Here is a 26926-nt window from a genome sequence, read left to right as displayed (position 1 = left end):
CCTACCCGGAGAGCTTCCCAATCTTCACAAAGCTAAACACATCCATCCATGCGGCCGGCTAGCTCTGCCCGTCACACTCACTCACTCCAGCAGCGGCGGCGGCGGCGGCGGCAGCAGTTCCATGTCGGGAGAAGGTTGCGTCCAGCGGCAGCAACAGCCCTTGCAAAAAAGCAGGAGCCGCGGAGACAGCGGCTGCTACCCCCCTCCGGCGGGGAGCTGGGCGTGCAGCATCTCGCAGGACCGGCGCTCCTCTGCGCGCAGCCCTCCCCCTGCGCTCCCCCGCCCCGCTCCCCGCCTGCCGGGCGCTCTGCCGGGCTGAGTCCGGAGCGCAGCGGGCGCCGGGCTGCCCGGCAGGAGCGCTGCCCGCAGCCTGCGCTCCGGGAGCCGGGCCGGGAGCCGGCGGCGCTCCGCCGCCCCTCTGCAGTACCCAGAGGAGGGAGGCGGCCTCAGGGGTGCCGAGGGCAGCGCGGGTTTATCGGGGTGACTTCTCCCCCCGCCCGTCCCGGCGTGTCCGCTCCGGTGGGCGAGCGGGGGGCGAGCGCCGATCGGCCGCTCCAGCCCGAGGCGGCGCCGCGGCCGCCGGGCCGAGCCCAGGGCTCCGCACAGGGCCGGGAAGGAGGGCGAGGGGCCGGGATGCGACGGGCACGGCTGCGGTTCCCCCGGGCAGGGACCGCAACGCTGAGCGAGAGGGGAAGGGGAGCCCTGGTAAGTAGGAGGCGACACCTCCCCAGTCCGGGAGCAGCACCCTGGGCCTTGCAAACAAAAACTTGGGAAAGCAGAGAGCCGTCTTTGCTTCGACGATCACACTGCTCCGTGCAGTCCTCCAGGGTGAGCGAAGGCCTTTTGGCTTTCAGCCCTCGCACTGAGTGCTCATCGGTGCGGACCGAAATCCACTGCCTGGCTTCTGGCACTGTCCTGTGACCTCTCTATAGATGCCAGGAAAGAGACCTGGACGGACGGAGTCCTCGTTGTGACAGGAACATGACAAGGCTGGTTTGTGGCAACATAATTAAAGTTAAGCATTCTTCCTACCACATCTTGTGGAAAAATGATAAATCTAGGGCTCCTGACCCAAGAACAAGAACAGATACGTTGCCTTATACTTATGTCCTGCATCAGGCTTTAAATGAGGCACTAGAGTTTAGGTCTCCATGAGTTTCCTCTGAGTGAGCAGAACAGAAAGGCAGATGAAATTCAAATCCACACAAACTGCACTGTAATACAATTATTCTCAGTATGGGAATGGATTTTCTCCACTTAAGTGTTTTCATTTGTGTGTTTGTTCTCTGAATGGATTGATATGTGCTTTACTTTGTGCCTTCACAGAGTTTCAGTCTCTTCTGCAGGCTTGCACCTGCACCCTCCCACCAACCAAGAACTTGAAAAATTACAGTAGAGCTCAACACATACACTCCTGCAGCCAGATGAAAACAATGCATTTTTTTAATATTAAAACTTGTATTGATAAGAGAACAAGAAGAACAGGCCGTACTAACACTCAGTGTGAATTGGGTTTCAAACTATTCTTTAAAACAATAGCAACAAAGAATGATTGATTATCTATTTATATTGAGCGAACATTGAACTGCCAGCTAAAAAACACTTGCTGGCCTAGCATAGATGTAAATGGCTTGGGCATATTCTGAAACACCATATGAAATATTTTATGCTAGTGCATCAAAATATTTATGTGGTACTTACGTGTACTCTATTTATTTATTGTTATACTAGGTTTTTTTAAAACTGCAGAACCTGTGCCTGTCATTCAGGCTTCTCTATTGATTGGTAAAAGATACAAAGATAACACAGTTTCAGCTGGTTAGAAACTGATTTATTTATAAATCTGTCATTATTTATTTATAGACTGAGGAGATAGGCCAGGATCCTACAAAGCTAAATGAAGCTGATGAAATGATACACCATATATAAAATTAAGCACATATGTTCCATATCAAACAAGGTTCTCATCTTGAGCACTTCATGCTTCAAGGTTTCTCACATAAAGGAGCCTTAAACCATAGTGGTGAGTGCCAGAGAAATGAAGAAATTCTAAGGGGTCACTGGAATTTCTGTGGTTTCAGGGTCTTTCAGTGGAAAGGCAAATGTGATCCTAGGATATACTGGCTGAAGTATTTCCAGCAGAGATATGCAGAAAAGCAAAAAGCATAAGATCTGATCAGAAATACCATGCTCAGCTTATTCAAAAAGTACATTTATGAAAAATGAGAGCAGGTGCAGGAAGTTTAAAGGTAATGAAGAGTCAATCTTATGAAAATAAAGAGTTTTGCCTAGCAAAACAATGACTAAGAGGTAAAAAAGATTTTTGTTTGTAAACAACAGTATTGTAAACACAGGGTGTGTACCCAAAATCATAGGCCTTTATGAAAGCCATTAAAATTTGAAATTAAGCTGAAATTATCTCCTCTTTCTTTGGCTTTCCAAAGAGATTCATGCCATATTGCTGTATTTATAGTTACTTTTATATTTTTGTTTTCCTAGGCAGAAGCTATTGCGACATTGCAAATTTTCCAGAATGCCTGTGAAAATACTCTTGGACCAGCCAACATGCTGGAGGTCCATTAATAGCAGGAGTCTTACTCCCAGATGTGAGGCATGAAAAGAGAGCCTGGACAAGTGTCCTTCCTACTGTGCTAAATGCTGGTAACCTTTTGGAGCTGTGCAGTGTGAAAATCACACATGGGGAAGAAGGCTGGGGTATGAGAGTGAACTTTGGTTCATAGTTCTTTGGCTTCTGCTGTCATAGCAACTGGATACAAAACTGTCAGTCTCATAGTAAAAGATTAAAATTTGCCTACCCGAAGAAGCGAAGTGGTGGGCGTTGTTCTGTTTCAAGAGTGAGTGTTGATATGTGTAGTTTGGACTGGCTTTGAAGCCATCAACTGTACATTGAAATAATATTTTGGTATTTTATCTTCATTTGCAGGAATATCAGACTGTGTCATGATTGCACTCTTGCACATACATTCATACCTTTCAGTTACTACAGTGGGATTCTTTTCAATAACTACCAAAAGCTCAGGATCCAGCCTCAGTTAGTCATACCCTACCTCTGTGGTGCACAGGTTCTTATCAGTCCAAACCTTCTCTTTCTAGGAAAAGTGACATAAATTGCCTTTTACAGGTCATTTCTTTTCTTTGTTAACTCCAGTAAAAGGAAGCAGAGATGCCTACCTTTGACTAGAGGACTAAAGTCAGGTGAAGTAAAACCCATTTGAATGTGACAAAGGTACCTGTAAACACTGAATGAGAACAGGCAGCCAGAGACAGCAAACCAACATGTAACTCAGTATCTCAGTAACAAACAATAATTGAACATGAACATTCCTAATCTTAAAGCAGGAATCTGACATCAGTTCCTGTAGGTCTCACAAGTTTTTCTCTCAGTGAATTAAAAACTCATCACTGTAATTTATTAAGACTAGTCAAGTAGAGTTTTTAATTATTTGGAATCTTTTAAAAGATACTTTAAAGTGCTGTGTCTCATCTTCAAAATGGTTTAAAATTCATCGAGTTGGAATGGTTTTTTTAGATAAGAGCTGAAGGTTCTATGACTTTTCCGCAGCGCTTGATATTACTCATATCCAAATGGCAACAATGTGTAGAGAAATGTGATAATAAAATCCATTGAGTAAGGCGGTGTTAATACATAGCAGGTGATGCAAAGTTTTAAGGGAAGATATTTTGTCATTGTGATCTCCTACTTACAGATTGTTATTTCTAAAGATAGTTGGTTATGATTCTGTCATGTAGTAAGTCCTGTAATACTCTGGGTACTTGTATTTTAAAACATTATATTCTTTTTTTCAGCCTTGAGCCTTTGAAACAGGCATTTTTTAGAATACATTTCTATATCCCGGTGCTTACCAACACTATACAATTCTATATAAAAACATTGTAATCTTTACAGATTTTCTCCATGTCTGTATTTATAGCATTACCAAGAAGTCCCTCTGCTTACGTTGAATCTGTGCACCATCTTCTACCTGTCATTTTTGGCACCTGTGTCAAATAGAGTTTTTTTCAGGCCTATTTTATAATGATCCATACAGAGTGCTAAATCCTGTATGTTTTCAATTTTGCTAAATAATTTAGTGTGGTGGATATGGTATGTCAAAGTGCAAAATTAGATCATAGACAGAAAATTTAAATCACAGATAAAATTTTCTTTCTTGCCAATTAAGAAAAAAATCTAGAAGCCTAAAGGATACTAAATTGCATAGAACAATATAAGCAAGAATATTGCAACAGATGCAACAATTCTGCTGAAGCCACATATATGTAGTCAAATCTATATAAGTAGATCTGTTATCAAGACAGTTAATAAAAACTACTGGTTGCTATTATGAACTGAAAATTTTGGTATTTTTTACTGAAAAGGCTGTATATAGAACTTGTAGCATAAAAAAACACCATTAAATAGAATATTTGTCTATGCTGCAATACGCAGGTGAGATCAAGATAAGGAAGAGGACCTTAGACAACATTTTCTACTTTGATGAATAAGACAATGCTAATGCATTAGTTATTTTAAAATGAAATTATCTTTATTAAAAATGATTCACTTTTCTGGAATGGGTAGGTATGAAATATTCAAATCAGAATATGGAAAGGGCTGTTATCTACAGTTGCTCTTTTACTGACAAATGGACCCAATTCAAGAAAATGTTAGACATGCTTATAATCAGCCCTACTCATGGCTTCACTTAATCTAAAATATAACTTGAAACAATCACAAAGTTAAGCACACATTTAAGTGTTTGAATAATTATAACTTCACAAATCATAAGAAAATATATAGAGATGAATCAGAAAAAAAGAAATTTGGAATGCTAATGTGCAAGTACCTGTGCTTAAAATTTACAATAAAAGGGAAATTGAGGAAAAGTAAAACCTCAACCACCCTCTTTCTTAAAGGCAACCCTGATTATGCCATCAGGGCTTTTTTCATACTTTAACCTAAACTGACTGCAGAATGAAAATTTTGTGGCAACTTCAAAGAAGATGATCAGAGTATGAATTTCTAAATTAATAAAATGTTAAAATGCAGGACTACTACTGAAGTCTTTCTAGTACTGTCTGCAATCAAATATGTGTTGAATTCTAAAAATCAGAGGCATATTCAATTTTTTATTAAGATATCTTCAGAACCAAGGACAAGATTGTTATGGTAGAATTGTATTGGGGTAGGAAGCCTTTGTTTTTGCTTGCAGTCTGAAGTTTAAAATATTTATTTTATTATTATTCCCAGTAGTAGATTCTTATATTAGTTATGGTTTAAAAATTTGCCAGCTTGCCTGTATTTGTTTTTCTTCCATGTTAGAATGAGACATTATGGTGAAACTCAAGAAATATTGTAAACTTTTGTTGTGTTCATTTTCCTGGGAAGTATATGCAAACATCAGAGCAAAGAGGAGAAAAAAGCAATGTTACAGGTGCAAAACAGCTTACAGTCAGAGGAGAGAGAGAGAGAAAAAAAAATAACAAAAAAAGAAATATTTTCCCAATGAAGAGAAACTTCACAGACACAGCATTTGTATCTGGGTGCCAAAACCTAGTTTTCTCAGTCCATATTTAGGCACTTGCACATAGGTGGCCTACTTGTCAGTAATACTAAACACTCACAAATGAAAAAGAGATTGCTAGGTACTTTTAAAACCCAAGCAGCTTATACAAAGTTGCCTGAGTATCTGAAGAGACAAACTTCAGCATGTAGTCTTAAAATTTCCAACCTGTAGTTTGAAAGATCACACACCCCATATTTTATCCACTACAATGTGTTCTTTTGATCTTAATTGCAGGTTTAATACATCTAGACCTGTGAATTAAATGTGAGGTCTCAGGCAGAGGAATTACTCTTAGCTAAAGTAAGTTACAGCACACTGCAGCTGCTCTATAGCATCAACAGAACAGCCAGTCTGTAATCAGGGGTTGTTCTCAGTGTAAATCTCTGTTTGCAAGGTGTGTTCAGGCAACTATTTCATGTGGCTTGCATTAAGAATGTTGTTTTTTTCCAGGCAGAAGACTGCAAATATGTCTGTAGTTGAAAGTACAGTAAGATAGTTACTTGCTCAGCACACCAAGTAATGTGATAAGGAGTCTTGCATGCTCAAGACACTTCTGTTTATTCAAGTGACCATTGGTGAGCGTCACTAAGGATTTTGATTTTTATTCAGGCTCTCTAGTGCTTCTAGAACAGAAGATGAATCCCTAGTGTGTCTTAACAATAAGTACTGGAGAGTAACTATCTTGGGAATATGGTATGTGGAAAGACCAGTGGGGACTGCAAAGCTGAAAGGGACAAAAACATGCCATAAAGTTCACATAAGTTTCTTAAGAAAGTGTGTGCCATCTTTAGAAATGTAGTGCAGTTGATGAAAGTTATCCTGTACATACAGTGCATTTAGAAAACTATTTACTTACTACAGTGTACAAGCCTAATGCTTTCAGTTAGGAGGAAATAGAAAACCAGCCTTCAAATCTGCATTAGCGAGTGGCCTGTCATGAGCCTGAGTAACCTGCGTGCAAAGGCTCTTGTGCCATATTTTCTGCTAACAGAAATGTGTTTGCCCAGATCATCAAGAAATATTGACAAGAGAGCTTCACACCTGTACTCATTTCTTTGGCTACCAGTTCTAGTCTGGGTGAAATGTATAACCTGTTTTGTCTCCATACTCATTATCTCAGACCTGTTTTAACCTTCCCCCTTTGCAGCATGCTGCACCCTGAGGCTGAAAGCAAAGAGATGGACTGCAGAGCATTCCCCAGGGCAGGCTGTTTCAGCCTAGATCGTGCACCTTGATCACAGAAATGGACATGCACACCTTCTGAAGTCAGAGTCAAAGGGCCAACGCACAGCACAAGAACCATCAGTCTGTGCAGATCAGCTTACAGGGTAGAGACATTTTGGAGCACAATGCAAGATCACTTTCTTTGTGCTCCCTAGTAGAAACAGTCTTTAGAATTCACTGACATTTAATCATGTGCCTCATATCACTTCTTTTCAGAGCAGCTATTTTGGTGCTATGTGGGGGTTGTCACAGAAATGGTTGCCTAATTCTGATCTAAATTTTGTAATGTGCACCCAGATCTTCTACAGATATGCATTTTACTTCCAAATGCAATAATAATAAAGGAATTAAAAGTGATTCCTTTTAATGAAAGAGCAGTAACATACTCAGCAGATATTCCTAGCTCTTGCAAAAAAGAAACATAGCATAATTTCCACAAAGCCGATGGGAAAATTATTTCCACTGCCCAACCTATTGCTTTAGTTTCTGTAGCTGCGGGTGAATGGAATTTTAGTCAAATTCAAAAAAATCAGGACTTGTTCCATGTAAACATTAGGTGTTGGCATTTTTAAATCACTGCAGGCCTCATAAAATGCCTGGGGTTCAGAACTATGTTCGAGCTTAGCAGCCAGAATAATACCAGGGAAATTGTCAGGAAGCTTGCTGGCTTCATGCAGCAAGGAACAGAGTGAAATGAGATTTTTCCTTTTACTTGCAGTGGAGCAGTAAGAAAGAGGTGAGGAAAGGGACTGCTCGCTTTATGTTCCATGAAATACTTTTGTGACTGTAGATTTAAATCAGTCCAGTGAGTACCTTATGAGTGGTTTTAAGATGATATAAATGTCCTATTATAGGCTTCTTGTATTTCTCTGCTGAGATTAGTACAATTATTTGTTTACAATATGCCAAAGGACTTTTTTTTTCCCTTGGATGATTCTTTCAAAGTTAGGTTATTGCATATCTGCATTACACTACTCAGAAATAAAAGTTTTGTCTGAATGAAAACTGAAACCTAAAATCTTAGCTTTTTTAAAAAAAGAAACAAAGAAGACATAAAGAGAAATTGAATTCTTTACAGAGTTTTTAGAAGTCCAGTGTGTTTTGAAGGGTTGTCCATGATTGCAGCTAACTTTACAGATTTCTGATTGGATGGAAATTCTGCTTTGTCTGCTCTGGTCCTCTAGAAATTCCTGCCTTCACTTCCAAAGCCTACTGGCCTGCTCTGCCATCTTTGTTTTCATCTTCTAAACCAAACCATGCATGATGTCCAGACCCCCTTCTATAACTTACCTTCTCTGTGCATCCTGTAGTCTCTTGACCTTCTCTCTTTGAGCACGCTCAGTGCCCCTTGTAAAGGAATAACCTCCCCTTCTCCAAGAGGTCCCTCTTAAAAAAAGCACAACATAAACTTAGGGGAAATAAATCAGATGCCCATGAAATTCCAAGCCAAGTCATCCCCAGTCATTGAGAACCCAGTCTTTTCAGATTGCCTCAAGAAGTACATCTAAGGGAGAGATGGACAGCATCTGGTGTAACAATTCCTCAAGACTCTTTTGGCTTAGCACAGTTTGAAAACATGCCAGGATATTGGAAGTTTTGAAATACATAAAATTAAAAACACATATTTAGTTGTATCAGACCATCCACTTGAAGAATTCTGGTTATCCATCAGGCCAACTCCATAATGCTGGCTGTCCTCCAGGGCCCGCTTCTCCCATGTCTCCACCAGATGAATGGCCAAATTGTCAAAAAGCCATTGAAGCAGGAAGATTAATAGAACCACTCTGTAGGGGTCATGACTACAACCATCAACTTCCTGCTTAAGACATTTGCATTTGAGAGGAACAAACTGCTTACCTGAAAGTCACCTTACAACTTCTGAGTACTTCTCCCTGTCAAATCAGTGGAGACTGACTGCAAGCATTTTCTGAGGACAATTCTGTCTGTCTAAGGTCTGACTGTTTGGTTGTCTGGCTTGTGTTTTGGTTTTTTAGGGGGAAGAGTGTGAGAATTTAGAGGTGGGGTTTCATGTCTGCAGCACTGCTTGTGCTCCTGAATTGGATATCTCAGGTAGTGTCTGTGTCAAGGTAAACTTGCAGCATTCACCAGAGTAAAGAGAAAGGAACAGAGATCTGTGGTCCTGTCAGCTGTATTAAAAGTAGTTATACTAAATCACAAAATATGCTGTGTTGGAAGGAACCCACAGAGATCATCAAGTCCAACTCCTGGCCCTTTGCAGGACCAACTTCAAGAGTTACATGTGCCCAACAGTATTGGCCAAATGCTTCTTAAATTGTCAGGCTTGATGCTGTGACCACTTCCCTGGAGAGCCCTTTCCAGTGCTCAAACACCCTCTGGGTGAAGAACGCTTTCCTGATATCCACCTAAACCTCTCCTTATACAACTTCAGGCCATTCCCTTGGGTCAACTGCTCACCAGAAAGAAGAGATCAGTATCTGCCCCTTCTCTTCCCTTCATGAGGAGATTGTAAATGAAGTGAGGCCTCCCCTCAGTCTCCCCTTCTCCAGGCTGAGCAGACCAAGTGACTTCAGCTGCTCCTCATATGGCCTCCCATCAAGGTCCTTCACTGAATTTGTTGCCCCCCTTTGGACACTCTCTAATTAGCTTTATATCTTTCTTATATTGTGGCATGCAATACCATCCGTGTGCTTGAATGAGGATGTGTATGAACTCTGAAGCACAAACCTAAATATCCACCACAAACTGTGTATTGTATTTCAGTGTAATTTGGTATAATCTTGATTATCTTGTAATTACGAGTCATGTCAACAGGGTTTCAATAACTACCCATTAAAGGATTTTTTAATGTCAAAACTGACACTGAATTTAATCTAGGGACAGGCTTTTTACATAAGGATTCACAGCTCAAAGTTGAAATCACATCATCTATCAAAATAAGTATATCTATCAAAATCATCTATCAAAATAAGTGGGCAGCCATACTTCTCAGTGGAGGCCTCTTGGTCTTAGTTTTGAAGGATTCATATTGTCTTTGTATTCCAAGACAAAGAAGAGACAGCAACGTCAGAGGTAACTATAATATTACATTCATACCATGTTAATTCTATACATACATACAGATTGATCCCACTCTGCTCTTCCCACTAGAGATGTTATCTGCAAAATCCTGCTGTCCTCTGCTACTGATTAATCCTCTGCAATTTTTGGTTGACTGCTTGATAATGAAATTCATAAGGTAGAGGAACAGATACAAATTCTGTTATTAGAAGCCTGACAGTATCTTTATCTTTTGTAATAAATATGGTACAGAAATTCTCACTTAAATCTCAATTTTGTGCCACTTTGAGTGGGAAAACTCAAAGCCCTTAGTACTGCTTAGATGAGAAATCACCAAGTTAAGAGTTGTGGTGCTCACTGGTGCCAGGACAGCTTAAAACAGTCATGACCTTGTAGATGAAAAGGAGTAATGGCCAAGCTGAGCACCACAGAGTCCTGCACAAAAGAACCATTGGGACAGAGGAACAATTGATCATATTTTTAGTTTGGATCCACTCCCACAGAGTGGAAAAAGGAATGACTGGTAATTGCTAACAAGGAATGAAGGCAGAAATATGCTCTGAAGATCACCCACAATATAGGTAAATATAATCATTAAAGGCAATAAAGTGCAAAGGCACAAACCCATGATTTGTCTGGTTATGCAGCATTATAGAAAAATTTAGAGAACAATGTGGACAAATAACGATATCATTTCTAGAGAATTAAAATTATTATACTATAATGCTTTATAGCATGGTTGCCTAGTTACAAAGCATAGTTCTTAGAATGAAAGGGAAAATAATATTCATACAAGTGTAAAGCCCTCCAAAATATAAAAATATTTTGTCTCTCCATCAGAGCAATGCAGGCATATAGCAATTGTATCTTACAAGTTGCCAGAACTAGATACAAACATTTTACAGAATTTTACACTCTATTTGAGGTACAATATCTGTTTCTAGTTCTAGGTTATTCATATGAAATCATAAGTGATCACTGCGCAGGGTTTGGAATCTGTTAGTCAGAAATGTTAGGTCACTGAGGTGGACAGAAACTCAGCATATTGAGGAAGCAATATGAAACAAATTTTTCAAATTTGTTTTATTAATCATGATAGCTTCAAGGTGCTAAGGGTGTTGGTATAAGTCTTGAATGGAAAGGTGACAGCAGGCCATAAGTTTTTTAAAAGGAAAATAAATATGCTATTATTCTATAATTGTTTTTGACTTCACTCATTTAGTCTGCAGCTTTTATGAGTTCGTATGCATTAATTGTGTATCTGATGTTTAAAAGGTTCACTAAAAAGGGCATATGCTGCTGTAGCCTTATGCAGACATTCTTAGCATCTACCTGACAACCTTCCAATTTACAATTTAACTTCAAAACCCACTGGACTAAGAACACCAGACTAACGCACTGCAGTAAGAACAGTAAAAGCTTCCAGGAAAATGAGATTTCACTGCTTTTATCACCTTGATTACTTTGAATTGTTCTGCAACTTGCAGGAATAAATATAAGGCTTTTGAGGTGAAGGATCCAAATCAGTTTGCCTCCTGAAATACCTAGGCTGAATTTCAAACATTATGGGTAATCTTCTGGAGTTTATTTGTTCCAGAAGCAGTGGACTGGTAACTGCATGCCAATTTAAGGGCAGAAATAGCCTTTATTAAAGTTATATGCTGAAACAACAGAGATAAAAGAAAAAAAAAATCTATATTCTATATTAATTGATTAAGAGTTTCTCCATTCACTTCTATGGTCATAATTTATATTTTGTTGCTAGCATAATTTACATGAAAGATGTTTTGTTTCGACATTGTAATAAGATCTCTGTAGACTCTGACTGTTATTTTCCATGGCTGATATTTTTCACACCATCCTACTGTGAATAAAATACAAATTTACTGAACAATGCACATTTTCAGGAGTTGAGTTTGATAGTCAATTGCCTCAGTAAGAGCACAAAAATTTTCAAAATCCCATTAAAATCAGCTTTATGTATAGTTTCATTATTTTTTTTCAATTTATAGAATACTTTGTAAGAAAAGCAGTTGTAGTCACTGGGATTATTTTTATTTTTTCTCTCTGTAACTGTAAGATGATTAGACAGATGTCTCACTGCAAATTTGTTTTAGACTAATATGATTTAAAAACACTAAAAATATAATATAATTTAAAATTCATTTAAAATAATTTAAAATATCATTATTGTAACATTGAGAATTTTTGTTATATTGTAGCATATTGAAAAAGCTTTCTTTAAATTAATTAAAATAATATAAAAAGTGAAATTTTAAATTCACCAGATAAACACAGACATCAGAGGAGAGTAATATTGCAAGAAAATATTTCATAAATACTTTCGGCACCTTATCCCTCTTCATATTTACTGTCAAATAATTCAAACAAATGCCACCTAAAGGAAGATTGTAATAAAACTGCTGTAACAGACATAAGAGCACACTCACTACACAATAGTTTTCTATTATTCTAAGATTGTGCTGTTGAGCTAGGGTTTGGATTATTTTTAGTGTAAAGACAGGAATTCCACTTAGTTCCTTTGTTGTTTTAAAGTTTGGTAAATTCTGGCATTAGTCTGTATCACATGGACGTCTCTACAGACAATAACTTAGTGTCTGATAAATCAGAGTGGTTGAAAGGTGTGAGGCTTTATGTGAATTTGCTGCTGAAAAAAAAATCATAAGAACATTGAGCACATTAGATGTACACTGCAGACTGCAATTTATTAGTTTTGTGAAATCTAAATAAATTTATCTACTAGTTCTGGACACACTAAGTCCAAAAATAAGGAATACAGTGAATGGAATTGCAATTTGCATCATGGTAATTGTTGCTGTTATAACAGTTTTGAAGTTGGGAAGCTCTTAAGTCTGTTTTGAAGGGTGTGTTTCTGTGGTCCTCTAACAGTTTCTGATTCTACTTGACCTTAAAAAATATACTGTGAATGTGAACAGAAAAGCTATTTTACTCATTTCACGTACTCAAGAATGGGTAAGACTGATCCTTCTTGATAATCCCCAAGAGTCATCTGAGGCCTTGAGAGTCCCAGAAGTCTTTCCAAGAGCTTTGTAATGTTCCTTTTGCAATGTTTTGACCTTTCATTAGTGTTATTTTTAATACATGTTTTGAATCATCTAGCTAATATTATCACTCCTGGGTTTTTTTCCAGCAACATCAAAAACCCATTAGCACAGAACTTTATGCCTTTGTGGTGCATTGATCACTGATCCTTACTGTAATACTACCTAACTATATCACCTTCTTAAATCATTTAATCATTTTTGTGTGTGTGTGTGTGTGTGTGTGTGTGTATATATATATATATATATATATATATTTGTATGAAACAGAAGTAGTTACCTCTTCAAGGAACATATAAACAATCCCCTATGTAAAGTTTTATCATCCAAGAAATTCTTCTACACCATCTTGTAAACTGAAGCCCGAAAATTTTCCTTGCAGATCAGGGAAGTGCTAAAGTATATGTATTTCTTATTGACTGTATTTGCTATTTTTCACTGTCTCTGGTCAGAAACTTTGCAAAATGAAGATAGGTTTTTGTATTTTGAGTACCAGATTCTCTCCATAGATTTCTGGCCTCAGGCATCAGTGAAGTAGTAGACATTAAGTTCTATATTTTAAAAAAAGTGAGGAAAAAATGAGCACTTTGAGAATGCAGACTTAGTAATGCAAATTTTAAAAACTTTTTTAGATGTTGTTTTAGATGCTGTTTCCATCACCTCTGCCTCCACAGCACTTTTGATTTGTGTTTGTGCACAGGCAACTTATTTACCACCTGGCTCATGGACTCCTTCCAGCTGAATATCAGGCAGACAGAATTTGGAATAGACACACCACTGGCTGGAGTGATGGATGACCCACTCTTGCCCATTTAAAGGTTCCTGTGTCTTTCTACAATGTTCAATATATTCACTGCACTGAGTAGTCATTTTACCTTGAGAAGTTAATGGTTAAGCACTGAGCTGGAAAATATCCACTGCACCAAATGCAATCAGAGGACTGATGGCCTGCTTTGTTTTACTTGCCAAAGATATGAAGACCCTCCAGTTCTACATCAATCACTCTTTCCTTTCAATATCTATATAAAGGCAGTGGGAAAATTATGTGACATCATCTAAAATTCCAGCAACACAGATCATTTCTTGTCTCAATGGATGATAAGTCTCTTATGCTGTAAAAGTTACTCTCTGTCAGATAGGTCCCAGTTAGAATTAAACCTGCTCAGATCTGTAGGTAATGCCATATGAAATGCATAGATTGCATTGTTTTTTCTGCTCTCTGTAAGTAAAATTCCTTGTTCTGTCCCCTACTAAGTTTTCTTTAGGAAACTGAGACAGTTGATGTTTGATGAGTTTTCTCATAAATGTCATTGAAATCTCTGCTTCCCCTCCTGTATGTTGCTTTTTAATGTCCGAGTTGAGTCAGGAGCTCCTTGTTTATCCATGCAGGCCTCCTACTGCTTCTGCTTATCTCCTGCTCATTAGTATGGACCACCCTTGAGGCTGGAGAAAGTGATTCTTGGTAATGAACCAGCTCTCACTGACCCCTCTTTTCTCCAGAGACATATTGCATGGCATTCTTCCAAGCAGATCTCTGAAAAAGGCCAAAGTCTCCTCTGCTGTAGTCCAGGTTTATAATACTAATTTTGCCTTGTTCCCTCCACTCCATCTTCTGAGCCCCTGAATGGCCCTTCCTTGTTTGTATGACATGAACAAGGCAGCTCCATCATTATCTTCTCATTCAAAGCACACCAGAAGATACTACCATGATTCTAATTCCCCATGAGGACCAGGGCCAGTGAATATGAGGCTTTTTTCCAGTTGTCTGAAGAAGATTTTACCCACTTCTTTCTGACCAGGCAGTTTGTAGCAGACAACCACAACATCACTTGTGTCAGTTTGTCCCCTATCCTAACACACAGGCTCTCAGCCCTTTTACCACCTATCCCACAGCAGATCTCTATCCATCTCTGCTGCAACCTCACATACAGCATAATTGACTCTTTTTGCTGCCCTTTCCAAAAAGTCTGTGTCCATACATCATAATTCTCCAGTTGTGTGAAGAATCCTACATTTCTGTGATTCCAATGAGATCATAACCCTGATTCCTCCTATTTGATCCCCATGCTGTGGGCATTAATGTACAGACTCTCTTGGTGCCTGTGCTTATTTGCCAGAATGGGTATGAGAGCTTCTCTCATAGTACTGCAGGGTACACAACAGGGATGGGGAGAGAGGAATATTAAGAACATGTCATATCACAGCTCTTCTTTGCTGCCAGGGAACTCCCCTTGCAGCACTAAGTAAATGATGATGTGACCTGGGACTTTCCCTGTATGCTTCATAAATTCTTCACACAAGCAGATGAAAATGTTCATTTATTTCTGAATAGCAATAGTAGCATTGCTACTTAGGGATAACAAACATGGTTACAATGGTGGGCTGAGACTACATGATCTTTACATTGGCTCATTATAAATTCAGGTTTCCTGGCAATTTAGTTTTCCTGGGGATAAAGCACTAACTTAAAAAAGAACTTACCACAAGTTAAAAATGCAGAAGGCATTTTGGAGAGACAGCTGGAGGCATCTCTTGTCCTATTGAGTGCCATCTGATTCCCCTCATAGTATCAGATTAATTCCCAATAGTTTTTCTCATGCCATAATCTATATACAGATCACAGTCAAGTGCCACAACTTATTTCTTTATTTACACAACTTTATTTATTATATCACTGTAATAAGTGATTAGGTATATAGGCAGTGTATCATTGGGTGATGCACAATCAAATCTACTACTATCTTTCCAAAAGGGCACAGAAATGAGGGGGGAAAATTTTTGGAATCACTCATTCCTCTGTGATTGCTTTAATTTCCATGTTAAACTGTGATAAATGATCCAGCACCACTCATTTCACTTGAAGGTTATTTCAGATTACTTAAAAAGAGCTGGTTTGGGGGTCTTTTAAGACTAGAAGTTCTAGTTCAGACACTGGGCAAATCTCATCTCCTTCAACTTGACCCTGCCAAACCATACATGTCTTGTTTTTGCCAGATCATCAAGGTTCTGTGTTTATTTAATGGGTAAATAGGAGCCAGTATCTTCTGCAGGTGCCTGCCTTGAGCACCCATCTTAGCAGGGGATGAATTACCCTCTGGAAGCTTCTGTCTGGAGACTGTAGAGAATGTAAATAGCCAGTTTGCAATGACTTAAGTTACTAGAAACTTAGTTTATAGAGGCGCAAAGTTAAGAGAGCTGAATTTTATTTGTAATTACCATCCCTGTTAAAATCTTATTATTTTTAAGGAAAGGATACTGCAGCATTTGTCCTATTTTATTACAGTGTAGCTTGAAGGGAAGAAGTCAGAACTGCCTGGGATAGTGGAAAGATGAGAAAATCAATGACTTGTGCAGAGAATAAACATGCTGGGAAAAAACTTGGAAAAAAACACTCCTCATAAAAGATGTCAATTAGCTGGTTAATCAGAGAAGAGAGCAGATACAGGCTTTCATGGAAAAACTGTTCCTTGAAAGAATGTAAAATATCTTTGAGTAATGGTTGGCTGCAGAAACAGTGGATGGACTGAGAGAAAATGATAAATATGTTTGTTTTTAGGAGACTAACAAATAGTGATGCAGTCTTCGGATCTTGATTTTTTTTTTTCCTGAATGTATTTTGTTAAACTGGGGGGAGAAAACTTAAACCCCTAGTAAAGCCAGATGAGGATTGTTCCTTAAACAAGAATAGCATACACATGAATGTCTAGCTATTTTAGACTCCTCAGAAATGGTTAAACACATGGGTAAAAAAAAAAGGAATTATTATCCTGGCTCTGCAATAGATTTAGAATTAAAGTAATCTGTTTTATTTCTGGAAACAATGTGGCCCCTCTTCTTATTGTGGTCGTGTTAGAAAGAGGAGTGAGCTGTTATGCAAACAGGCTACAGGGAGCTGCAGCCATTCCCGAGGGAGCTGGGTGCATCCCGGTGTCCAGCTCAGCTGGATGGAGATAAAGCAAAGGCAGGCTTGAAAGGGGAGCATTATGCAGTTAATCTCATGCTGGCTCTAAAGCTAACATGTCTGACAGACAGGGTCACAACAAAGGAATGATACAGAGAAAAGGGTGAGGAGCATGAAATGAGTGAGGTGTCACTGTTCAATGAGCAATTTGAACTGACACATGCAATTGTTTGGGGTGGACAGTATCTGACACTGTGCCAGCTGTATAGGACAGGGAGGTTCTCAGCAAGGAGCAGAGTATAGCTCCTGGTATGAATAATGGAAAATGTCTCCCACATTCCTTGTTCATCTTCCTGGTAGCTCATAGCTTTGCATCATTGTAAATTCAGTAAGTGCCATTTTTACTACTGTTATTCTCAGTATTTCATTGCTAGTGGAATAATTGGGGCTTTCTTCATGGCAATATTGTATTCAATGACAAGTGAATCTGAAGTATCTGGAATTTCATTTTAGTTTGGACAGGCATCCTAATATTTAGATGATCCTTTGAATCATACATGAACTGGAAGTCTCTGAACCTGAGCTGAAAATGTGACAAGTACAACGTTTTTCATGAGTTTTCAAACACTTTTGGTTTCAGTTATACCTAGAAATACAGAGAGCAATGTCCTTCTACCATGCTAGCATTTCAAGTTGGCGGGGGCGGGGAGGGAAGGAAAGGCTTGAAAGTTTGTCTAGAGTGCAGAAGAATAAAGCCCATTTTACTATATGCAGGCTTTTAAATTTAGTAAGGGCATAGTGTATTTTTCTAGTTTAAAAAGTTGAGATTTTATATCTTAAGAGGAAAAAAGTTGTCTAAAAGTAGCTTGATGAGTGAAAATCTTGTCTAATTACAGACTTCTAAAAGTTGGATATCTGAGTCTACTCTCCCTTTATAGTTAATAGAATCATCTTCAGAACACCATTTGCTGACCTGTCTTAGATGCCTATCTTAGGATGAGATGAATGGCTCTCTGGGGACCTCTGTTTCTGTCTATTGAAAAGAACTGAGGATAACAACATTTTCAAAACACTAAGGCTGTGAAATAGAATTTCAAAAAACTTTTAATCAGACCATGTGGAAGACAACTAGAGTGATTCTTGGTATCTGCAGGGATCAAGGGCAGGAGCTGTGGAAAGCAGTGCTCTACTTCACTTCAGTTTTGTATTTATTTATGGGTTTATTATTGGTATGATTGAAAAGAATGAAGGTAGCAATTTGTTCCACATCAGTTTCAAAATAACTTAGGAAAAAAAATTGTATTCCAGTCCAAATCTTTGTTCTTTTTTTCTTTTATCCCATTATTTCTGGACTTCTAGCTGTCTGAATCTAAGAATTCAGTGGTGATACCCAGACGATGAAGTGCAAATAGATCATAGTGATAGATTTTTTTTTTTTTACCCTTGGCCATTTCAGAATCACTTTGCTAACTGCTTGACCTCAATTTTTTTGTAACTTCTAAAATCATAAAATCTTAGAATACCATGAGCTGGAAGTGACCCACAAGGATCATTGAAGTCTAACTCCTGACCTTGCACAGAACAACCCCAAGAATCACACCACATGCCTAAAATAGTTGTATAGCTTTGAAGAGATGCTATTTTAAATATTTTTCCCCAACACTGTAGCCATAAAGGTCTCTTTTTTATCTCTCTAACATAGACTGACCTTGAGCTCTGAATCTGCACTATATATATATACTTATATTCAGAAACCAGTGGCAGCTTTATTTATCATGCAAAATTCAGGAGGAGAACAAAATTTGGGCTATATTGCACTGGGAAATGCCAAACCTCAGTTTTTCAACTGGATCCACAGTGTAAGTTGTAATGCATATAGTGAATCCATGAGCATCTCACAGTTACTGAAAGAATGTTTTAGGTAATTTAGAGACCTCAGGGAATTTACCATTCACACCTTTCACTTCCTATGCTGTAGTTACAGCACAAGCTGTACTATAGAGCTCATGTAGTACAGAGCTACACTATTCAGTTATCTATTTGACAGTCAGGAGATAAAAATACTTCATTTCTGTGACTGTGGGCACTGAGTAGTTATTTAGGTCAATGCAAATTGTGTATACTGTTCTAGCATCATGGCTTGTGTCAGAAATGGTGTGGCCAGCAGGAGCAGGACAGTGATCATCCCTCTGCACAGCACTGGTGAGGTCACACCTTGGAGCCAGGATTCAGTTTTGGGCCCATCACTACAAGAAAAATGCTGATATGCTGGATCATGTCCAAAGTAGCACAAAGGAGCTGGTGGTGGGTCTGGAGCACAAGTCCTATCAGGAGTGCTAAGGAAGCTTAGCCTGGAGAAAAGGAGCCTCAGGAGGAGCCTCCACAACTGTCTGAAAGGAGATTGAAGTGAGGCAGGGGTCAGTCTCTTCTCCCAGATAACAAGTGACAGGATGAGATGAAATGGCCTCAGGTTGCAGTAGGGGACATTCATCAGGTATTAGGAAAATTTTCTTCACAGACATGCTAGTCAGGCACTGGAATAGCCTACCCAGGGAAATGGTTGGGTCACCACCCCTGGAGGTATTAGAAAGATGTGTAGATGTGGCACTTAGTAGTGCTGGTTAAGGGTTGGACTCCATGATTGTACAAGTCTTTTCCAACATAGATATTTCTGTGATTCTGTTCGACTTTCAGTCCAGCCTGCAGGGGGCAGGAATATTGGCATGCTCAGAGCATGGTAAACCCCAAATATTCTAAAAGATCTCTGGAAAACACTAAGGGTCTCAAATGTAAGAGGTAGTCAGTCTTGATGTGGTTGAGTGGAATGGTAAACAGGTTTTACATGTTTAGAATATTTCCCAAAACTCCTGTGTGACAATGCTTCTCAGGTAACAAGGTTACCCATTTTCCTCATGTTATCTTTACCCACATGCTCTCATTGATGGAATTCTCAGGTAAGCTGAAAGCTGAGGAGCACACTCCCACAGTGGGCATGCAGAGAATGAAAGCCATGCATGAGGCAGAGCTCCCATCTACCAGCCCTGTCCATAAACTGAGACCACCATGCTCACAGGAGACCACAGAAGGAACATCAGCTGCCAGATGAGGGAGTAAACCTGAGTGGCACCTGTCCAGGATAAAGGAAGTATTGCACTGTATTTTCCAATCTCTTGAAGGGATTTTCAATGATCATATGTAGCCAGAACTTCGGTTTTACATTGCTTCCAAAAGCTGACAGGATCTTCATAGCTTTGTTCTGAGTTTTTACATGCTATCATGGCCTTGGCTCAGAGGCAGAGTGGCACATCTTTAATTGCTGCTGAACTCTGCAGCACCTGGCAGCTGCTGGAAGTTTGCCATCTCCCTGCCAATAAGACCTGGCTGGGCTATTTTTGTAAGCTCTGACAAGATAGACTGGTGTGATGTTGCTGCAAATGTTGATAATGTAGATAATGTAACACCTTTATCAAAAGCATAAGGAATATTTATAGTTTGGATTTTTTTTTTTAAATTGAGCAAGCGTTCAGTGGATGAGACTGACAAAAATGTGCAAAGAACACATACCACAGTGTGCATGGATGCCTGATCGTGTGCATGGATGTCTGATCATATGAATTTCATTTTGAAGAGCTGACAGGTTGCTTGGACAAGTCATTCTTTGTTACTTTAAGTATGTTAAAATGTCCCTGTGCTGTTTTCCTGTATTTTTTCTAAGACCACTTGCTCTTCAGTTGCAATTCATGATATATATTTTTTTTAATTATTATTTTTCTTATTAAAAAAACTACTAACATCAGCCTATAAACATAGCAAACAAACCCAAATGCTTAAAGAAGAAGCTCCTTCATCACATATTCTGCTAGCATAGAATGTATTAATGGTGAGAAGTTAAAATCACTTCACCTCCCAATGGCTGTTCTAATTGTTATTTGAATTAACTGCTGTCATTGACTTAAGGCCTGAAACCTAAGCCATAAGTGATAGTTTGACAAAATAAGCTGAACACTCCTTCCAGCATTTTTGTGTAGCTTAGTAGGAACTGATGCTCTGAATGGCATTCTTTTGGTTTTATATAACATTCACCTGCTTCTCTAAATAACATTTTTATTTCAGTTATGTCTGAATCAATTGGGCTAGGACAGTAAAAGTGTATTAAATGAGCCCCCAATAGACATAACACAGCAAGAGTAATATGTTTTTATACTTTCAAATCAAATATTGTGAGTGTCTGGGGGAAGAGGTGTTATTGCATGTTAAATGCAGGTCTTGGAACCGGCAACTCTTCTATCTTGGTCACTGACTTACCTAAGAAATCTGGTGTTTGTTTTGTATGTGGTTACAGTGGCAAGCTACATTTATACATCTCTGAAATGGCATAACCCTTCATAATTCAAGCTTCAACCAGCCCAGATCAGCTGGGGAAGCTGCGTGAACAGTAAGTACCCCCTGCATCAAGGGTGGCTGCAGCTGGGCTCCAAAAGGCTCTGGTGAAAGGCATCTCTTAGCCAGGTTCCAACTGCCCAGAATAAAATATCTTCACAGCTTTCAGTGAGTGACTATCTGTGAGGGCCTCTATCTGCCTTCTTCTCCTCCCTGTGGAAACTGGTGCTAGACTTCGCAGTTCTCAAGATTTTTCGATTAAGTCAGTTTGTGTGCTTCTTGAGCAAGCATTTGTTTGCTCAAACAAAAAAGTTTACTTTTTTCCCTAAGTGAATAAATTCAAATCCATCTAAATTGAAAGGATGTAGAGAGAGAGAAAAAAAGGAAAGAAAATCCTACTTTAGCTATGAGGGATGACTTATCTCACTTTACAGGCAAGAAATCCAATAGAATCACTTGCCTGAGGTCCAAGAGTGACTTTTGTGGCAATACCCTATCTCCTGAATGCCCAAGTTGCAAAATTACCTTTCACCTAGGCCAACTGTCATTTAACATAGAGAGCTGGCTTATTTTTAAAGATACATAGCTAATTTATGCAAAAAAGATAATGGAGAAAAAATGGAGAAAAATAATGGAGAAAAATACTTCTTTCCAAATAGTTGAAAGCATGTTTGCAATATGCAAAACCATCTTTGCATCTGGAAAGACTGTTTTCCTGTCGTGAACCTTTCTGTATAAATTAAAATAATCCTGTGTTGTGACAATGTTATTGGCATCTTATCTCTATTATAGCTAGTCAAGAAAAATATATATTCTACCAACTGTTTCCAGTTATAAACTGAAATTCTGTTGAGACTTTTCTAATACAGTAGGGGTCAAATCTTCGGAGACAGTGAGCAGCTGGGACTCCTATGGCTCACCTGATTAGCACCATCTTACTTTGGAGGCCTGAATTTACACAGTAAATGATCTTATCACCTACCTGGGTTTAGAACTATTGTGAGTTAATAACAGCACTGCAGCCATAGCTGCAAAATATTACACAGTAAAACAAAATACATGGAAATAATCTCTCCCGAGTGCCAATAATTTAGATTTACAGAGTAATCCATATGTATCCCAGCTCCTAACAGAATGCCAAAATACTGTTTGGAGACTTCTATTTCAAATCTAGTACATTCTATTATCATTTCAGAGGTTACAAAATTGAGGAATAAATTAAAAAGCTAAAATGGGGAAAACAAACATTTGCAGATTAGATTTAGGCATTCAGATGTGTGGAACAAAGCTCCCTCTTTTGAAAAGACTTCATTAATGTTTAATTAGCTGAGTTGCAAACCAGAGCTCGCTCCCCAGCGTCCCCTTACCCAGGCACAGCAGGAATTGCTCTCCCTCACAAGGGGGAGGCTGGTTTTGTGGGGTTATTTAGCAGCATCTCAGGGATGGCATTTTTCAGCAGCTGGTCTCAGGGCACTTCACAATATCATAATTTTCACCAGTGCAGTCAGGGGATGCGTAGGGTTACCAAGCAAAACAAGGCAGCGATCTGTGTGGTGACAAGATACAAGTCTTTGTTTTGTGAATTTATGGATGTGATGCCTGGCATTTTGAACATCAGTTCATTTTGTTCATTGGCTGCTTGGTGCCAGAAATGAGAGCCCACTGTCATGGACACAATGCTCATGGAGTGCTATACCAATATTATATTTTTCTAGATATAGACAATTACTGTAGTATCTCAGGCATTTGGGGATAGGCAATTTTTCACCAATTCACTGGAGCATGGTAATTTCAACAAACACTTCACAAACAATAATTCCAAAAACATCAAGAAGTAATTTTCATATGATTTTAGAAATACTGTCCAAATTTCTGTAATACAGAAAGACTGTTGCTTAAAGGTACAGTTCATAATAACTCTAACCTTTTCCATGACACGAGTCAAATACAGAGATTTCACACTGGGCAAGACAGTGTCTCTGAGCTTCACCAAAAGAAGTCCAGAATACATTAACAAACATTAACCTTCTTGCATCTTTCCAGCTAGAGGCACGATGTTAATGGGAATGCCCATTGAAATCACTGGAGTTGTGCTACTTTCCCTTTGCAATGTTCAGTGCCCTTGGTCTGGTCCCTTTTTCTCATGTATTGCTGTGTCTGTTATGCTATACATGAAATAGGTGTAACCAGAAGATAAAACAAACTGTGGCCATGGAAATCCACTTGGCCACTGATTTGAACTTGCCCCATGCCTGCTGTGGTTGTTTGCACAGCTGATGTTTCCAAGCCTCAGTCATGGGGAGCAGAGCCATCGCTCCAGGGCTCCAGCAGGTCAGAGCAGCAGCACCTCTGCTCCATTCCAGCTCTCTGCTCACTGAGGGCCACCAAGTCAAACATGGCCTGCAGAACTTTACTGACTAGCCATGATGTTTATGAAAATTATTAGATGATAACACACCTTGTAAATCTGAGGTTTTGCTTCATATTCATATGTGCCTAAATAAATCAGAATGTTTCTTCCTAGCCAGAAGTATATAAGCATTTACTATAATAAATGCAACTATTCACAAGATGGCTTGGAAAGCAAAGTTCTTTTCAGAACGTTATGAATATTATACATTCTAGTAAATTAACTTCTGTTCATGCCAACCTTTGAACTCACAATGGTTTACCAAATAAACCCCAAGTAATCTGAAAACTTAAATCTTGTTAATAATATTTTCCCAAAGAAAGGCTACATCAAATAGTGTCATTTTTGTCAGAGAAAGTAAATTTTGGAAACCTCTAAATCCCCTAGGTTAAAATACTCACATTGTAGCAGATCTTAAGCAAACAATCATTGACAAATTCAGGGCTTTTTCTGTGATGAACTCTGAAGATAATATGCAGTGGACAGTACAAAGTGATAGCAGCTCCAGCAAAGGTAAGGGAGGTAAAGGAAAGCATTAGAAGACAGTGTAAATATGATGGAGCTTTCAGAAACAAATCTTGCTTTCCCTTTGGTTACAATAACTGTCAGGAATAGTCTGAGAAAGAAAAATCTTTTCATTCTAGTGTGGCGTATTGCATTAATATCAAAGTACACAGTTTTAGATCCAACAGGAAAGGTTAAAAAAATATATGATTAAAGAGAATCATCAAAGGAAGAAAGCTGTAAAGGTCAGATATTTCCAGTTACTGACTGATTGGCTTGGTCAATGACAGTGATCACTAACTGCCAAGAAGTGCCCTTCCTGTCAGCCTCTCTTACATAAACAGTGACATACACAACAACATGGATCAGGAGCTATTAGATGATCACACGTGGAAGCTGGTCTCTCCAAAATGCCATGGCATTTACCATGCTAAATGTGATACTGGTGTTCTTGCTCTTTCTCTCTCTCTAGTTCACCCTCTTTTTCCCCCTATGTAGTAACAAATGTACAGTGGCTGCATGAAAACCCTGAGAGCATGCCACAAAATGGCTGGTGGCTGTCACTGTGCCAGATGAGAAAAAACCTGAGATTGATCAAGTGATTAATCTTGTGCTAATATATAACTAAGGAGACATGAAGATTTTATAAGCAAGGACAAAAAGGTCCTTGCTTTACCATAATATTACCATAATTGAATATGGTAACTTTTGTGTTCAATAGAAGAACTGCTGGGAAGAGGAAAAACAAGTAATTATAAAAACAGAAAAGGATTAAGGAGATATTTTTTTTCCTGCTGGGTACAAGCACCTGGATGGCAGAGAGCCTAGAATTGGATTACATTTGAATTTTCTAAATTGTTTTCATGAGAGGAACTTTTTTGACCCATATGAATCAGAAAGAAAACTTCTTAGAGTTGAGGAATACTAATTTATAAGAAACCTTTTCTCCTATAGAGATGCTCAGGTATACACTGACTGCTCAATACTGCTTACTTTTTTTTTTTTTCTTTCTTTTTAATTCTATTCCTGACTAGCTCAATACTTTGCACAGGAAAAAAAATTATAACCTTCAGTAAGGAATAAAATTGCAAGTCCTGGAAAAAATGCATTCCTTCCTTAAGCTTTAAGGTATCCTTTCAAAACAACCATAAGTATTTAGAAATAAATCAATAGCAAATTTCAAAATTTAAAAAAAAAAAGAGATTTTTCTCCCTGCCTTTATGACTTTACAGAAAAGGATACAATTTTCCTAGTGCCACATGTAATTTTTTTTCAAATCTTTGTTGTATTTGACTGTTTAAATTTTTTTTCTATGTTGGTAAAATATTTGGTTACAAAAACCAGTTAAACTGATAAGTAGTCATAACAAACCACAGCAATTTTTTCCGCTTGTAGGAGGCTGAAGGATTGACAGCTGGAGAGTTATTTTCCTGTGTCAGTATGTGCAGGGATGTTGAGCAATTTCTCAGGAGAGGACTGATGCTACTTATTTGTATCCCACGAGCAACCTCCCCTGCTACCTGGTGCAGCTGGCCCAGGCTGGAGCTAGGCAAGCACTCATATGTCTTTTCCATTTGTTTCAAGCTCATTAGCATCCATTGAGCTGTGCTGTTCCAGCTTCAATATATCAACGTTTACACAACATTAATGCCGTGCTGTTGAGGTAAAAGAAAACTAAGTCTTATTTGAAAGGCAAACATGTAATGAAATGCAGCCTGTTGCCCCCGCTCAGATCCCAGGGGCTGAGGACGGGATCTTCGCAAAGCCCCAGGCATGCTGCGCAGCTCTGACGTGTTTGCTAACCTGTGTCTGTGGAACCACAGGTATTTCGAAGCAGCTGCACCTCCTGCGAAAGGTGCTTGCTGTAGCACCATAAAAGAACTGTTGAAGCCTTTAATCTGGAAGCTCCTGCCCTGGGAGGGGAGTGTGTGAGGCACAGCTGTTGTACAGCCCCAGCCGTGCTGAGAGGCGTGGCTGGGAGCGGGGTAGGAGCGGACAAGCGCACACAGCTGGGCAGCCCCAGAGCAGCAGTCGGAGCCTCCTCTGCCCATCCTCCCCGGGCACAGCTGGTGCTCCCTCAGCAGCGAGGCTCCCCTGGCTGGAAAGGCCGTAAATTCATACCTGATGCTGCTCTGAGCTGTCGCTCAGAGAGCAGAGAATTCTCAGTGAAGCCACAGTAGGACCAAGCAGAAGTATTTGGAAGAAAAAGATTCCTGAATAGCCTGGGCTGCAATTGAAGCCAGAAACTATGCAGGGGTAACTTGCCTTCACATTACAGAACTCTAACCCCAAAGCCCTGGGATAAAAAATATGTTATTTAAATGAAGGAGCAGTATATAGCATGCATTGATTTTGGAGGGAAGTTATTTATTCAGCATTTCAGCATGCTGGGAATGTTGGTTCAGCAGGGAGAGGCTTGTGCTGGGCTTCTGAAATGCTCCCCAGACTTTACATGGAAGATCATCTCAAGAATAATTAGCCCCTGTGCCTGTTCATCTGGAAAGGCAAGGGGTCCATACGGACACTGCAGGTGTAGGTAGAGGGCAACTGCTGTGTGAGAGAAAGCATAAGCAGAGGGATTGATGAGAAAGACATGACTAGTCTTTGTGTTGATAAATGCAACGTGTTCTTCATTATAAGAGTTTTGTGGTTTTTTGTCTAGGCTTGTTTTGTTTCTTTGGTTTGTTTTTTGTTTTTTTTTTTTTCATGGATAAAGCACATATAGGAAATGTTTAAATGTTTAAATATTTAAGTGAATTTTTTTTCCTCCATACTTGCTCTCTGTGAACAGCAATTAAAT

General features: G+C 39.1%; 2 protein-coding genes across 4 annotated transcripts in view; one reads left to right on the top strand and one right to left on the bottom strand.

Moving 5' to 3' along the window:
* The window catches only part of FRMPD4 (FERM and PDZ domain containing 4), a 388479-nt gene that overhangs the window by 291495 nt on the left and 70058 nt on the right, over positions 1-26926 (bottom strand). For 2 of the 3 annotated variants that reach the window (XM_077781595.2, XM_085559068.1), the window contains exon 1: positions 6-146. The exons of the other annotated variant lie outside the window; for it this stretch is intronic. In XM_077781595.2, coding sequence (XP_077637721.2) covers positions 6-46 — 41 coding nt within the window. In that variant the 5' untranslated portion in view covers positions 47-146. Of the gene's footprint in view, positions 1-5; positions 147-26926 lie in introns of those variants that run through there. 3 annotated transcript variants of the gene reach the window in all.
* Positions 49-22270, top strand: LOC146768792 (uncharacterized). The gene is made up of 2 exons (XM_085559139.1): positions 49-705; positions 2500-22270. Exons 1-2 carry the CDS (start codon positions 49-51, stop codon positions 2581-2583), a joined length of 741 nt encoding a protein of 246 aa, XP_085415265.1. The 3' UTR covers positions 2584-22270.

This window comes from Lonchura striata, chromosome 1, assembly GCF_050655825.1.
Source record: "Lonchura striata isolate lonStrDom1 chromosome 1, ASM5065582v1, whole genome shotgun sequence".
Classification (NCBI taxonomy): Eukaryota; Metazoa; Chordata; class Aves; order Passeriformes; family Estrildidae; genus Lonchura; species Lonchura striata.
This window is presented reverse-complemented; position numbering and strand designations above follow the sequence as displayed.